At 36.9% G+C, this 15,301-nt stretch overlaps 1 protein-coding gene across 1 annotated transcript in view; it reads left to right on the top strand.

Annotated features, from left to right (window-relative positions):
• The window catches only part of LOC101715907 (uncharacterized), a 497,493-nt gene that overhangs the window by 143,616 nt on the left and 338,576 nt on the right, over positions 1-15,301 (top strand). The window contains 1 exon segment of the mRNA XM_087182557.1: positions 10,844-10,904. Coding sequence (XP_087038683.1) covers positions 10,893-10,904 — 12 coding nt within the window. The 5' untranslated portion in view covers positions 10,844-10,892.

The raw sequence follows: 15,301 nt of genomic DNA, 5'->3' as shown, positions 1-15,301 counted from the left end.
TGGTGGATTGGTCAATTCTCCTTCGAGCTACATAGGATCCCTGACCCTGTAATCATATGAATTTAGCCAAATCCAGGGTTTTGCAATGAACACCATCAATACAGTCATAATGATAAAGCTGCTTTGATTATCAGGACCCATTTATAAGTCAGAGCATGAAAATGTTACTGTGTTTATTGTGGTCAAAACAGAATGTATATATTCAACCTTGAAAATTAAAAGTGAAAGGGTAGTTGACAGATATTTGGAGAAAGATGATGGGATAAGAGGGACAGGAAAAAGTGTGAAACCTAAAATGTTCTCTTAAAAAAATAAGGAGTGAGGAGATTTTTTCCATAGGCTAAGAAATCATAAATAGAGGTTTGATGTAACCATTAAAAGATATAAAAGTAATGGTATCCAGTAACTTACATAATTGGAAATGATGTGGAGAGAGGAGGAAAAAGAGAGTAGCATATATGAGATGAATTTTTGACCATGTATGGTGCATTCGATGATTAGGACTGTCATAACAATGTACCAAAGACCAGGTGGCTCCCACAGCAGTTTTGGAGACCAGAAGTCTAACATCAAGGTATCAGCAGGGTTGGTTCTTCCTGAGGGTGAGGACAGTCTGGTCCCAACCCTCTCCCTGACTCCCAGTGTTTGCTGGCAGCCTTTGGTAATCTTTTCCTTTATGTCTACATGATGTTTATCCTGTGTATGTATCTGTCTCCCAGTCCAAACTTCTATTTTTTTATACAAAAAATAATGATGTCAAATTGGGCGCATCTTAACTTCATTTTAACTAGATCATCTTTAAAGATTGTATTTGCAAGTAAGGAGTTCCCTTTTACAGATACTGGGGTTAGAATTTCAACATCTTTGGGAGGTACACCATTCAACCCATAGTACATGGCACAGTTAAGAAAACAGCATAGGATATACAAGAAACAGAAGTACAATTTAGATATTTTCTTACACTATTTCAATATAATACATTGTATAAATATGATGTGAACTATAAGATATATATCTTTGTTTAATGCTAATTTTAGTTATGGAGTTAACCATTTTATCAAACAAAAGTTGAAATACATTAAGCATAATTACCTCCAGAAATTACAAATTGGGGTAGGGAAAAATAGGATAGCAGACTTGTTATCCTTTTGTTGTATTTTATTTCTTGCCACACATTTATTTATTTGATAAAAATCAGGAAAAAACATACAATCTACTCATTCCTGAGCAATCATTTATATACGTTAAGATTTTCTTTTTAGAAATTAAGCTGTAATTAACATTTAGGAAAACTCAACCTTTTTAATGTGTGGTTTTTGAGTTCTGACTAATGTGTACATTTGTGTAACCACAGCTACAATAAAAATCTGCAGATTTGATCACTTCTTCTCCCTCCCCAGTTCCTTGGATTCTTTTGTACCCAGTCTCTCTTTGTTCTAATCCCAGTAAATCAGTATTTTCTGTCTTTGTAGGTTTGCCTTTTCTAGAGTGTTGTATGAATCAATTTATACATTATGTAAGTTTTGATTCTGTATTCTTTTGCTTAGCAAATATCTTGGAGATTTCTTTCTTTCATGTATTTTTTGGCATGTATGTATACCTTAGTTTATCTGTTCACTAGTAGGGAGATATTAGAGTTGTTCCTACTTCTTAGCAATTAGCATGAAGTCACTATAAACACTCATGTATGTATTTTTGCACATATAAGTTTATAGTTCTCTTGAAGAGATGCCTGGAAGGGTCATTGATTAATGTGCTCATTAGTCATTCATATATCTTCTTTTGTAAAATGTCCATTCATATCTCTTGAACATTTTGTAATTGGATTGCTTGCCATCTTATTGTTGAATTGCAAGTGTTGTTTATATAGTCTACATGTGTGTAGATTTATGGTTTGATAATAGTTACTCCAATGTTGTGGCTTATCTTTCCCTGCTTAATGGCATTTTTCTAGGCAGAGTTTAAAAATATTCATCTACCTTCAACTCCCCAAGGTTCCTGTCCCCTAGATATTCAAACACTAACTTAAATACTGCTGTTACAGGATTTTGTAGTAATTACAATCCCAAGTCAGTTGACCTTAAGAAACAGATAATCCAGATAGGACAAATTTTGTCAGAGCTGAAAGTTTTCTTTGGCTGATGACAAGAAGGAAAGTCAGTGAGATTGAAAGTGTGGGTAGGAATGCTGCTTTGAAGATGGAGTGGGTCTCAGGGTGAGAAGTGGACTGTCTTTAGGAGCTGAAAGTGGCTCCCACCTGACAGCCAGCAAGGAACTGAGGATTTCAGTTCTGCAGATGCAAGGAACTGAACCCTGTCAGTTACATCTAAGAGCTTGGAAAAGTTTCCCACACTTCATGTGACAAAGTAGCTAGCTGACACTGAGTTCAGTTTGAGCTGAGATATAGCCATGACCTGCCAGAATTTTGTGCTATAGGACTGCGAGCTGCTGAACGGGGATTGTAAACTGTTGAATTTGTGACAGTGTGTAATGAAGCAATACAAAATTAATATAAACGTCTTCTAAAGAGGAAAATTTAAAAATTTGAAGGTCAGTCTTCCAACTTTTAATTGTTTTTTTTGATGTAATATCTAATCCTGAATAAAACAAAGTCACAAACAGTTTCTCCTAGAATTCTGACAGGTTTATCTTTACATTTAGTTAATTTTTGAGTGAATATTATGTGTGTGGTCTTAGAAAAAATTTTTTTTGAGATTTTTTTAATTTTCAAAATTGTATTTTCTTTAATCATTACCGGCAGTAAAAGACTTTAATTTAATTCTATCCTTATATTTTACTTTAATTTTTAATTGCTTAATTCTTTGGACATAGTTATAACAAATGCTTTGAAGTCCTTGTCTGCTTCAACCTCCTTACTCACTCAGAGTTAATTTCTATTGACAGGGTAGTTTCCTGAACATAGGTCACACTTCCTTTTTTGCTGTTGTGGTCTTGTAAACTTTTGTTGAAAATAGGATGTCTTAGATAATCTATTATACCAAGTATGATTCTGAATGTTCTCCTTAAACATTGTTACTATTGCTGTTTTTGAGTTACTATTTTGTTTGTTTTCATTTGTTTAATTTCTAGCAATTTTCTTGGACCTAATCTGTTAAATCTGTCTTCCGCATGATGTGTGGCTGCTGATGTTTTTTTTTTAAAAAAAATCACTTCAGTTTTAAAAAGTTTTAATGAAATTTTAGCCTGGCTTTACAGTGGCTCCTCTGTGTCTGCATAGGTTGGTTTGTTGTCGACCAATGAATATCCACAAACACAGGAAGACTTTCATTCTTTGCGGATGTGATGTATAAAGACATGGGAGCACATTCAAAATTCAGTCAGATTTCGGATGTCCATAGAGTTTGCTTACTTCCAGATCTTCTTGTCTTGTCCTGCAGATCTGTGAACATCCTAGTAAACTGGGGACGTATAGACAGCTGCAGCACTCTTGAGTCTTCCTTGCATATATGCAAAGGCTGCCAGCTAAGGGGGATCTAAGGAGCACCTAGCTAGTCCTCCTTTGGGTCACTCATCTCCAGTTTGCTCTTCCAAATATCTGATTAGCACCACAGTCTCAGTGGTCTGCTACTCAGTCCAAGTGTGACTGTAAATTAGGGTAGTTCAGCCATGAATGGGCTTTTACCATTAATTTCCCACTGAACTGGTATTTCTGCTGACAACACAACTGGTATGAGTTTTCTGCCCTCACCGTCAAATTAAATCATACCACTGCAGCAGTGAAATTGCTGGTTTTCATGGCCAGCTCTTCTCTGGCAGCACTACAATTTTGTCCTCGCAGGAAGACATGATGGGAGGGTACTAGAAGGGACTGCAGATACTGTAGGGAATCTTGGCCCAAAATACTACAAACTCCCATAGTTTATACCTTAATTTTAATAATTTTCCATGAATGAATGTTTTTCTCCATTTGACTTTTGCTTCTGTTCATTTACAAGAGCACTGTTTTGGAAACTTCTTTCCTTCTTCCAAATTTAGAATTTTTTGAGGTATCGGATCTTATAATTTTTTCATTGCATCATATCCATATCTCACACCATCATTTTTGAAATCTGCTTTGGTTGGATGTAAGATTTTGTGTGTACAGTTGTTTTTCTTTCTGTACTTTAAAGATGCTCCTTTACTCTCTTTTGGCTTGCATAGTTTTTGATGAGAAGTCTGCTGTAACTCTCATGTTTATTTCTGTGTATGAAATATGCCTTTTTGGCTAAAGAAGATTTTTTCTTTCCTGTTGATTTTCAGTACTTTGCATATGATAAATGTAGGCGTGTTTTACCCTGGTTGATATCCTCTACTGCTATTTGTGTTTGGGGGACAAATAGCATAAATTTGAGGGATTTCTGAGCCACTGTCCTTCAGTGAGCCTTCTACCCTGTTCTCTCTCTCTCCTCCTTTTTTTACTCAAATTACAGGTCTGTAGACTATTTGAAATTATTCCACTATCCTTAGATCTTCTGCTCTAATTGTTTTCTAATTGTTTTTCATCTCATTTTGTCTTTGTGTTTTGATTCTTTATGTTCAATTGATTATGTCTTCAGTAATGTTAAGACTACTAATGAGGCTATTGATGTTATTTTGCAAACCAAGCTGTTCATTTCTAGCATTTCCATCTGATTCTTTTTTTATAGTTGTCATCTCTCTCTTGAAATTAACAGTCTATTCATGTATGTATCTGTTGATGTCATTCTGCATACTGGATTGTTCATTTCTAACATTTCCATCTAATTCTTTTTTATAGTTATATTTCTCCTGAAATTTCTGTCTATTCACGTATATTGTTCAACTTTTACATTAGAATCTTTAACATATTAATCATATTATTTTATATTCTCTGATAGTTCCAACATCTGGGCAATATGTCATTCTCTTGATTGGTTTGTATATTTGACAGAGTCTCACATTTCTCTCCCTCCCACACTTTGCTTCTCTGTCACCTGACTTCCTTAGAAAGCTGATCATCTTGGGTAGGATAGTAGAGATTGAGGTAAATATTATTTATCCAGAAATATAACTTTTACTTTGCTAATTTTTCATTGTGAGAGAATTAGATTTTCTAGTCGGAACTTAAGCTGGGGTTGAAGTTGCTGTTCTTAAACTTAGTATCCGTGCATCACAGGGTTAAAACTCCTCTAGTCTTTTCTTGTGCTCAGAGTAGTAGCTGTTTGTTGGAGAAGTCTCCTCAATGTCTGCTACATGTTTGTTTCCTTTACTATTTCAAGTCAAGGAGTGTCTCTCTCTGTTCTTTTTCCTCTCCCACAAGTACACTCTCCCAACAGGTACTTGTTAGACACTGCTGAATCGTCTGATGGTAAAGTGGGTGGCTATTCCTCTCCAGATGAGGCAGAAGTTTGGTCTCCGAGTCTTGAAGATGGAGCCATCTGAGAGGTTCTGCACCCCCTTTCTTAGGTAGGACACCTCAGGATATTTGGTTGTCCCTGCAGGATTAGAGGGCATTTTTGTTGTATCTTTCCCCAGCTGTAATTAATCTTAACCTGTGACTAGGAACAACACAATTTACTGTTCTTTTACTAGAAATTTAAGACTTATTCCTTAGTAGAGATACAGATCAAATGTTCAGGCAGAGCTTTGTGCTGTAATTCAGGGCTTCTGTTCCTTTCCTCCAACCGATATCATTAGGGAAGCTTTCCCTGGACCAGAGTTTCTCAACAATAGGTATGTGGAATTCTGGATTGGGTAATTTTTATGATAAGGGGGTAGTCTATATATTTCAGGATGTCCAGCAGTCTTCTTGGCCTCTATAACCTGCGTTCTGGTAATATCCCTCAGCTCTAGAAATCAGAAAATGTCTTCAGACATGGCCGGATTTGGAGGCAGAATTGTTCTTTGCTTAGAACCATTATGGATTATCATGCTATCCCACCAGGAGGTCCACAGAGAAGAATATTTGAGTATGAATTTGCCTTGTGTTTGAAGATCCTGTAAGTTCTCTACTTTCACATTAGATCATTGTGTTAGTCAGCTTTGTGTCAGTGTGACCGAATCCCTGAGAAAATAAAAGAAAGAATGCCAGACATGACAGTGCATGCCTGTAATCCTAACCCTCAGGTGGCTGAGGCAGGAGAATCTTCAGTTTGGAGCGAGCCTTGGCTCCATAGTGTGTTTAAGGCCAACTTGGACCACATAGTAAGACCCTGTGTTAAAGAATCAAAACAAAAAAGGAGGAGGGGGGAAGGAGGACAGGTTTGTTTTGGCTTGTAGTAATTTCAGACCACGATCCTAATCAGTTGTCTCCATTGCTTTGAACTTACAGCGAGGAATAACATCAGGGTGGAGTAAAGCTACTCATAACAATCAGAGAGCAAAGAGAGAGGAAGTGGCCAAGGTCCCACAATCCCTTGAAGAACATCCCCAGTGACTTCACGCCTCCCCACTGGGCCCCGCCTCTTAAAGGTTCCACTCCCCCCCCCCCCCCCCCCGCCCCAGTAGCACCACAAGTCGGAGGCCAAGCCCTTAATACAAGACTTCTGGGGACACTTACCCAAACCATAGCATTCACATTCAAACTTTGGAAGTTTGTTAACAAGTTTTGACTGAGTTCTTCTTTCTGGTTTAAAAGGGTTCTTATGTCTACTCAGATAGGCAGTTGATTGGATCCTGTCATTGCACACACCTAAATTTGTCTAGATTTGGGATAAATTGGTCACCTTGTGACCTCAGCTTTTTGACAAAAGCCTAATAGTGGTTGTGAGTTTGCAGATTATTTAGGATTTTGTTTTGCTCTACATGTGGGATCAATGCCTTTTCCAGCTTTATATACCCCCAAGTAGAAGCTTGAAATCTGGTATGCCACAATTTAAAATTTTCCTCAACTTTCCTGCAGAACGGAGACTTCAGAGGTCGACTTCCCTATGTACAGATTCGAGCCGATGGTTTTCTAAACATACATATAAGTTCATCCCATACTACCGTTCTGACTCTGTGTAGAGTGACAGTGGTAGTGACCTTCTAAGGGAGATTTTACAGTTTTGTTTGTTTATTCCACAATTTGGATTTAGACAGTAGTGGCAATAACTCTGAGACAGGTTGAGGAAGAATGAGGTAGAACAGTTTGTCATTGTGGATACCAGGCCTACTCTCATTTCTCTCAGAAGTTTAAAATTCAGATGCCTGTAGGGGCAGACAAGAAATATAAATGAGTGAATTGTGTTTTTTTGTTTTTTTTTTGTTCTCATTTTTCCTGACACTTGTGGTCTACTTTTGATAGTTACAAGAATGGAGAGAAATCTTACTTTACAAGAAATATAGCAATGCAAGCAGAATGATGTATGAGCTCTCTCTGGAAAATAAATGTGAATACGCATGTGACAGTTTCTGGGTATACTCCATTGTCTTAAAGCTGGCGTGTTAAAGTTATCTGTCTGCACTGAGATATCTTCATTCAACATTAAACATTTATCAAACATTCACTATTTTTGAGGCTCTGTTCTAGCCTCAGAGGCTACAGTAATGAGTAAAACAAGCTCCTTCCTTACGAAGCTTACATTTTGATTTGTGGTCTGCAATAGGGAGAGAGAGAACTGTTGTTCTAGAGCAATGGCGGTGAGCCTATGGCATGCATGCCCCAGGGGCTGTTTGTATCACTGAAAGCTTGGAAAAGAGTGAATACTACTTAGAGAGTACACTGCGGCCCGGCCCTCACCCTTCCCCCAGCCAATTGTTGCATGCCACAAATATGGACCCTGCGCTGGCAAAGTTTCTAATTTTTCAAGAGGAGGGAAAAGTTGGATTTTTCAAAATTGTAATTTTCTTATTTTTGAATACTGGGTTAACATGTTTTAAATCACCGTGGAGGTTAAACAAAGCATGTCTGCAGACAGACTCTGGCTTGCGACCTCTGTCTAACACCATCTTTGCCCTTGCTGGTCTGCTTGAGAAGAGAAATGCAGTGGAGTGACAGCTGTAGCCATGCTAATTCCCTTCTCTGGAAGCAATGAACCAGTTGTCAGAGATTTGGCAATTCTAAGGCTTTATTTCCAAGGTTAACAATTTCACAGAAAGCCATTTCAAAAATCAGCCGTAAAACAAACAAAAAAATGACGATACAAATTTTCAGGTGATTATTAATCTGGGCTTAACAGTATGTGGTAAGCAGGTTACTTGCAAGCAGGTTATATTGCAGTTGTCAACCTGCTAGCAAGTTTGAGGTTGGCTTTTAAAAAATGATCCCTATTTGAGGCCACTTGCATTCCAGGTAACTTGTTATACTGTGATCCAAACTTGTATCCATAGTGAGAATTCTGTAATAGTTCTCAGTTTATCAAGTCCAGTGTTCCTAAAAAGCCGCAAACTGAAGTGTTTTTTAAAAAAATTATGTTGTTTTTAACTTATTTCCCTTTTTCTTTTAAAAAAGAAAGCTAGTTTGGACTTTCTTGACAAAGCAGGTTTTAGAGATAGTTTAGTAAATGCACCAGTTTTCTGATTGGCTCCATATTTTGCTAGTCACCTAAGTGATATCCTTGTTTCCAGGGTGTGGTAGGGCTGCCCATTAGTCACTAACTTACTGAAATTATTATTCACCAGTAAATCCTACCCATTGCTCTATGAACTTATTTTCATTCCCACCACCTTTCTTTGCTTTCTCCATTTACCTTTTCCTGTTTGCCTCCGAATCTACCCGCCTCTTGGTTCATTCTGAGGCCCCTGGGCGCCCATTTCCTGGGACCCCTAGATCTTCCCTGCAGACCCAGCTCCTCTGGAGCTCAGGCTCACACTTATTTCCTCTATTCAATTTGTCCCTAGGAGCCATTTTCTGCCCTGTAACTATTCTATTTCCCTTTTGAGGTCCTCATATTAAACTCCCAGGAATTACACTGGGGATACACGTCTATGATCAATATTTCCATCAAGGCCAACTTTCCCCAAATCTTTTGATTGCTCAAGCCAAGTCACAGGTGCACTGATTTTCCTCTGGCTCCAGGTGACCCATTTGTTCTTCATCATCATTCTGTTAGTTGTTCCCAAATTGTGAGGGATCTTGTGACAACACCCAAATTCCAGCCCGTAGGAACTTGAAGACTGAAATTCTTTATTGCAAATATTGCCTGATTTAAGCTTCCAGAGGTTCCCAAGCAGAGAAGCACCCTGCACCACACCCATTGTTCACAAAATCAGGAAAAGGCAGTATCAGGCCTCCTCTAGTGATAGCTGTTTTTGTTTTTTTTTTCTTTCTTTTTGGTACCGGGGATTGAACTCAGGACCTCACACTTGTGAGGCAGGCATCGGCACCACTGATCTAAATTCCTGGCCCTAGTGATAGCTGTTTTTAAGTGACACTATTGGTTTGTATCAAGCTGGTTTCTTAATTCAACTCCCTAGTATTTTATATGAGATAATGAGAGGTTTTGTTTTATATCACAATTACACTGAGTCTTTCTGTAGTATCATTGCATTCTGAATATTTGTGTAAAAAGATGTTTAAAATGCAGCTTTCGACAAAAGGAGAGAAGTGATCTGCATTATTTGAAAGTTTTCTGAGCACCTTATTGACATTAATAGAGTAACCAGTGTGTGAGTTTTTCTTCCTATCTTTGGATTATATGTATTCAAAATAAATTCATGATGACAGTCACATTAGTGACTTTACAAACTGAAAAAATTTCAAAAGAAAAATATGGTTAGATTCAGATCACATTCAAGGAAATAAAACCAATTTCCATTCCACATACATTCTCAAAATATGTGCTTTTGAATTACTTCCTAGTGACTGAGTCATTGAAAAATAAGTAAGTCAAACTTCAACTTCTGTAACATGTTCACATTTCATTGTTTTTTTCTTTCAAATAATTTTACACATAACTCTGTTATTTTTGGAAATCATCATTCAATATAATCTTTGTATCTTTAATGTTGTCCTTACATAAAAAAATCAGTTTTGAAATTAGAACTATAAAATCTAAAGTCTTTAATTTTTTTCAATACTTATAGCTGTTTAAGAGCTCATGTGCATTTTGTGAAGTGACTTTAAAACTGTAATTGATTGCTCTGAATAAAAGAAATGTCATAGGTATCATTCATAAATGATTTGCTTTGTTTTATTGTCCAATACGGGCAATCATTTCAAAACTCCAAGTTTAGAAGACTCCTCTTGTAATGTTTATAATAATTTAATAAATGCTAAGACCATCATTCATTTTAAAAATATCTCATTTATAATAATCATCTGGCCCCAACTGTGTTCTAATGTAGTATTTGTTAGCTGAAATAATATCAGATAGAGTAGTTTGCAGATTGAACTCGATAATTTATTGCATGACTCTGAGGAGTTTTAAGAGTGTTAAAAACCCATTTCCTTTCATTAAAATTTTTATATTCCATATTTGCACTGGATAATGTTTGCAGGGTTTAATCTGCTCGATCCCTAAGTACACATATTTATCATTGATTTTATCAGATTTTATCTATTTATGAAAGTTGCAAAACTGGATCATAATTTAAAAAAATAAACATAGCATGTCTTCCCAAGGTATGCAGCAGCAAATTGTCATAATAACTTCAAAGTAGTCTGAATTTTCCACCTTTTGGGTGTAAAATAGGAAATTTTGGTTGTCTAAATCAAGTCTGAATTTTTCCTGGAGACTGCTTTTGTAGAATATCTTGAGAATGTTTTATAGGCTTAGTTTTTTAGGCATCTAACTAAACCAACAAAATAAAAAACAGTAAAAGTAAGACATCAAATTAAATCTTGTTGACTTTGTACTTAGAATTTTCAAGTACTTTAAGTAACATCATAGCTCTCCAACCCAAAATGGCTTCATATATCTATAGTTGGGCCAATTTATTCTAGTGTATTATTTTTCTTTTTTAGAGAAACTTGATTTAAATCTGTGCATCGCCAAAGGCAAGGAGCTGAGAACATGGATGGAGAGGTAAGATTGATATAACAGTAGCCCCCTCTTTGATATTTTCTTATAAAGGAAGCCTTTTAAGCTTTATTTTTCATAATATTATCCATGGACAGAAAGTATAGAAGTGAGTAGAAATTTAGCCTCCTTTGTAGCACTCATGGGTAAAGAGGATGATTAATGAGTGTAACAAACAATGTAGGAGCTAAAGGCAGTCTATAGAAGTTAAACAAAAGTGCCTTCAGAATTTCCAAGGATTCCCATGATCCATAGTAGGACCTCATTGTGCTTGTCCACTGTTTCTATTTTTGATTAGATTTATAAACACAGCACCACATATTTTCATGTGGCTTATTGCCCAGGGGCAGAATTAGATTGACTGCCCTGAAACCGCGAGGCTTGTGAGTTTTGGGCAAGGGCTAGAGTGAAATAAGTAGTGTAATTGTTTTTGTGGCGTGAACGTGGGACCTCCTCTGTTCTGAATTACATATGGGTCAACCCTTGACCTAACCAGGCTCGGCAGTGCTGGCCGAGCTCCTAAAGCGGTGCTGAAGGGCTCATCGCCAAGCGAGCTGGAATGTTATCTGTCAGGCAAGATGTGGGCAACAGCTCTATTCAATTATATTCATTGCTAGTGTGACGCATTTGCGACCACCTCAGCTTCATTTAACCCTCATCATTTCAGCTATTATTGCAACAGGACATGCCAACGAGGGAGGTTTTTAGAATCCACATGTAGCATGGGTCTTTGCTGAACACACTATTTGGTTTTTTGTTTTATTTTACTTTACTAAATCTTGGATCATCTTCAAGACTATTGTGCTAAATTATTTAAATGCCTTTGTGATGATTTTTTTTTAACACATAGAAGGTTTGGAGAATATGATAAGCCATGATTAATGCTCTTTCATCTTAATGAGTTTAATTTAAATTCTTTCAAAATAGATGGTATCCCATGGATGTAATTCTTGAAGCGATCAGATCTAAGGTAGATACAGAGAACTCTGGGAAGAGGTGGGAGTGAAGAGTAGGTGCTCATATTTTTGCAGTGGTAGAGAATTCACTTCATGAGTTGCACAAGGATAATTGGATAAATATATCTACCTGTTTCTAGGTATAAACTTGAAGTTCATATATTTGAATTTTCATTTGGACCTCCATAAATTAGTTTCTGAAGGCAGTGTAGGCAGAAAACTAGCAGTTTATATTCAGGCATTTAACATTATTTCCAAAACTACTTTTCTTCTTTGAAATATGCCTAAAATTTTTAATATACTTTCTTTCATTGCTCATTTTCCAAGTAAAAGTCTTTGTAGATATTTTACACTTATGACAACTTGGATATAATTTAGAATTAAATTTTTTTTTCCTCATCTGAAGCAACTCAGGCTGAATATTAATTTGGTTCTTCGTTACATGACATTTAAACATTTCTTTAAAGAGTGCCCAACTTCATGTTTTTTGAATTATATCATTTTACTCCAGGGACTGTAAAACATGAAAATAGGCAGTTCTCTATCAAGTCAGAAATGCATCAAAAATATGAAAATACCTGATACTCTCCTTGCCCAGCAAAACTGATCCAACCTTCCCCAGTCTTGCTCTCATTAAGCAGTGAAGGAGTCGCTCTCCACATAATCTAACATGGAATGCTTGGAGCAGACAGGTGCAAATTGTAAGCTGTTTCACTTTGGCTGTTATCCCTTAAATCGACAAAGTAATAGGCTGGGAGAACCAAAAAGGTTCCAGCTCAAGCTGCATAAATGAAAGTCTAAACAGGACACACCAGCTGGCTGGAAGAATTCAATGTAGTGAATACTAAATATTACCTCTACGCCACTTGCCGGGGAAAATGGCTTCAATGACGCACCCTCTCGGTTATTACTGACATAATATACCTTCAGAATCCTATTCCGCTTTATTGTAAAGGCGATAGTGTGGCCAAAGTGGGTGAGAACAGAAGCCAACATACCTGTTCCTGTTTACCATCATCACACTCCTCCGAGCGATTCAGGCATGATTAGCTTCCTGGAGTTGGACCAGATTGACAGTATTTCTGTCCATGTCTTTTTTGGCTGATCCAAGCAAAGCCCCAGAGCAGTAACACACCGAAATTATCACCACCGCCTCGGCCTTCCCAACAAGATGAATCTGCTGAGCTAGTCTGCCAGAAAAACAATTGTTCATATTAGGAACACTTAATTTCATTTCCCAGAAGAGACATGCCGCGCCAGTATGTGTAGGAATCTGGGGTCTGCGTTTCCGAAAAGAGTCTAACTCGGTCGCTCAGAAGTTGCTTGTCTTTGTGACTTCCCAGCGTGCACTGGAACTATTGTTTGTGAGCATGAACTTTAACTTGCGCTCTGCGGCCGCTGACTAGGTCGGAGTGTGGGATCTGCCTGCGCAGATAATAGGGAGACAACTCGAGTTGGCCTTGTTTACGCTGGACAAAAGAAAACAGCGAGACACAAATGAGGACTGACGGTTTCATGAAGCACGATCGGTTGATCCCAGATGCAATCTGACTGCCCTGAACTGAGCGATGATCCGTACAGTATGCAGAATTCACCCTCGTGCTGGTCTGTGCCCACCAGCCTTGGAGAGACTTCCCGGGGCCCCTCGGCCATGGCTTTGAGTGCAGCCAGAGCTGAACAGCAGCGCCGTGGGACCCGATTCCTTCTGACAACAATCACATTCTTTTAAAAACTTCATGGCTTTGGGTTGTCACTGGTTATAAATGAATTTGTTGTTGCTCGTGTTTGCTACTCTCTTATACATTTCCTTTCAACTCGAGAGTGTCCACATCAAAAGATATTTGTTTTTAATGAAAAGGAAAACATTGGAAACACTTGATTTTTAAAAATTTCAGTCATTTTTGTTCTTTTTCTCTGTTTAAATCGCAAAGTATTGTTTTCTTCTACATAATACATTTACTAGGATGACCTTTTCAAAATTCGTTAGAAAGCTGATTTATCACAAATTAAGCACTTATATAAAAGAAATGTATTATCTTTCAGTTATTCAAGATGAATAAGTTTTGAAGATCTTATGTACAATAGTGTGTTTGTAATTACACTAACTGTGTCCACTTAAAAATTTAAGGAGGTATATCTCGTTATCCATATGACAATAAAAAAGCTTAAAAATACGTTATGAGAAACTGCTCACTTTGATTTGATTTGGAGAGTTACTTTGCATTATTATATCAACTAAATAGAAACATGATGGAGAAAAGCCACAGGGCATATCCATAGTAGATTTAGTTCAGATTTCTAGATATTTTGCTTATCTTCAAAACTGAATACGTATCAGTGAGAAGCAGGAAGATGCTAGTGACTAAATTTTGTTTCTTTAATTTAATTTTTGCAACATGATGCAGATTATTTAATAAGTTAATGTAAACTTATTAAAATGATACCATTTACATAAATGCACTAGCTTCTGGTAATAAATGAATTGATATAAAATATGAGTGAAGGATTATGTTCTGTGAGCTAGAGATAAAATCTCATCAGGAAAGAGGGAATCTAAATTGAGAAAGGGGTGGAAGAAAATCCAATTTACACTACTTAAAGGTGCACATATGTAAAGGAGAGAAAAGAGTGAGGAAATTGGTGAAGGAGAGAAGTCGGAAATTACTTCTAATTTCCTCTTGAACATGTGTTAGCAGTAAAGAGGTCAGAGAATGCAAACCATCACTTGGTAATCCTCTCAAAGGACTCATCTCTGGTGTGTACAATCAGACTTTGCCTTCCTTTAAAGTAGACGAACTTGGGAAAATATCTTTGAGACCTTTATAACATTAGAGAGCAAGTACATAATTTCATTTGAAGTCCTTAGTAAGGAAATGAGGTCTGTTAATAGGCCACATCCATCTATTTAAGAGCATGTTTAACTCGATCTCAAAGGGCTGAAGTGCCAAAATTACTGAACCATGTCCAGAAAACTAATATCTGCTGTTACCTCAGATGAAGGCTGTGAAAACAACAATCACACTTCAACCTCTTTCTTGATAAAATGTCGGAACATTTAGGGCAGATGTGGCCTACTGTTTGTAAGAGTTTATCAAGTTTTGAATGAATGTACTCTATGTCTTTTTGTATTAAAATTCAGGAATCATGTCAATTTGTGTAAATTTCTGTTATACGTTACATATTAATGCATTAGTATCTGAGCAATCTTTAGAGTTTTGCATTAGATTGTGAGGCAACTTCCCGGATGTTATTTATACCTTTAAATAGAGTGGTTCTGAACAATACACCATTCTGCTTTAGCTAGGGATGTAAAATGAAAAAAGAGGATTTCAGAATTCCTTAGCCAAAGGAGAAAACAACCCCATATTTTAACAATTATCGAACTTTTCTCTAAAATAAGATTTGCTATGCCTTTTTTTTTTAAAGGAAGATCGTGAAATATTAGTT

This window comes from Heterocephalus glaber, unplaced genomic scaffold (assembly GCF_053883595.1).
Source record: "Heterocephalus glaber isolate CG9 unplaced genomic scaffold, H.glaber_assembly_v1.0 deba00001472, whole genome shotgun sequence".
Lineage (NCBI taxonomy): Eukaryota > Metazoa > Chordata > Mammalia > Rodentia > Bathyergidae > Heterocephalus > Heterocephalus glaber.
This window is presented reverse-complemented; position numbering and strand designations above follow the sequence as displayed.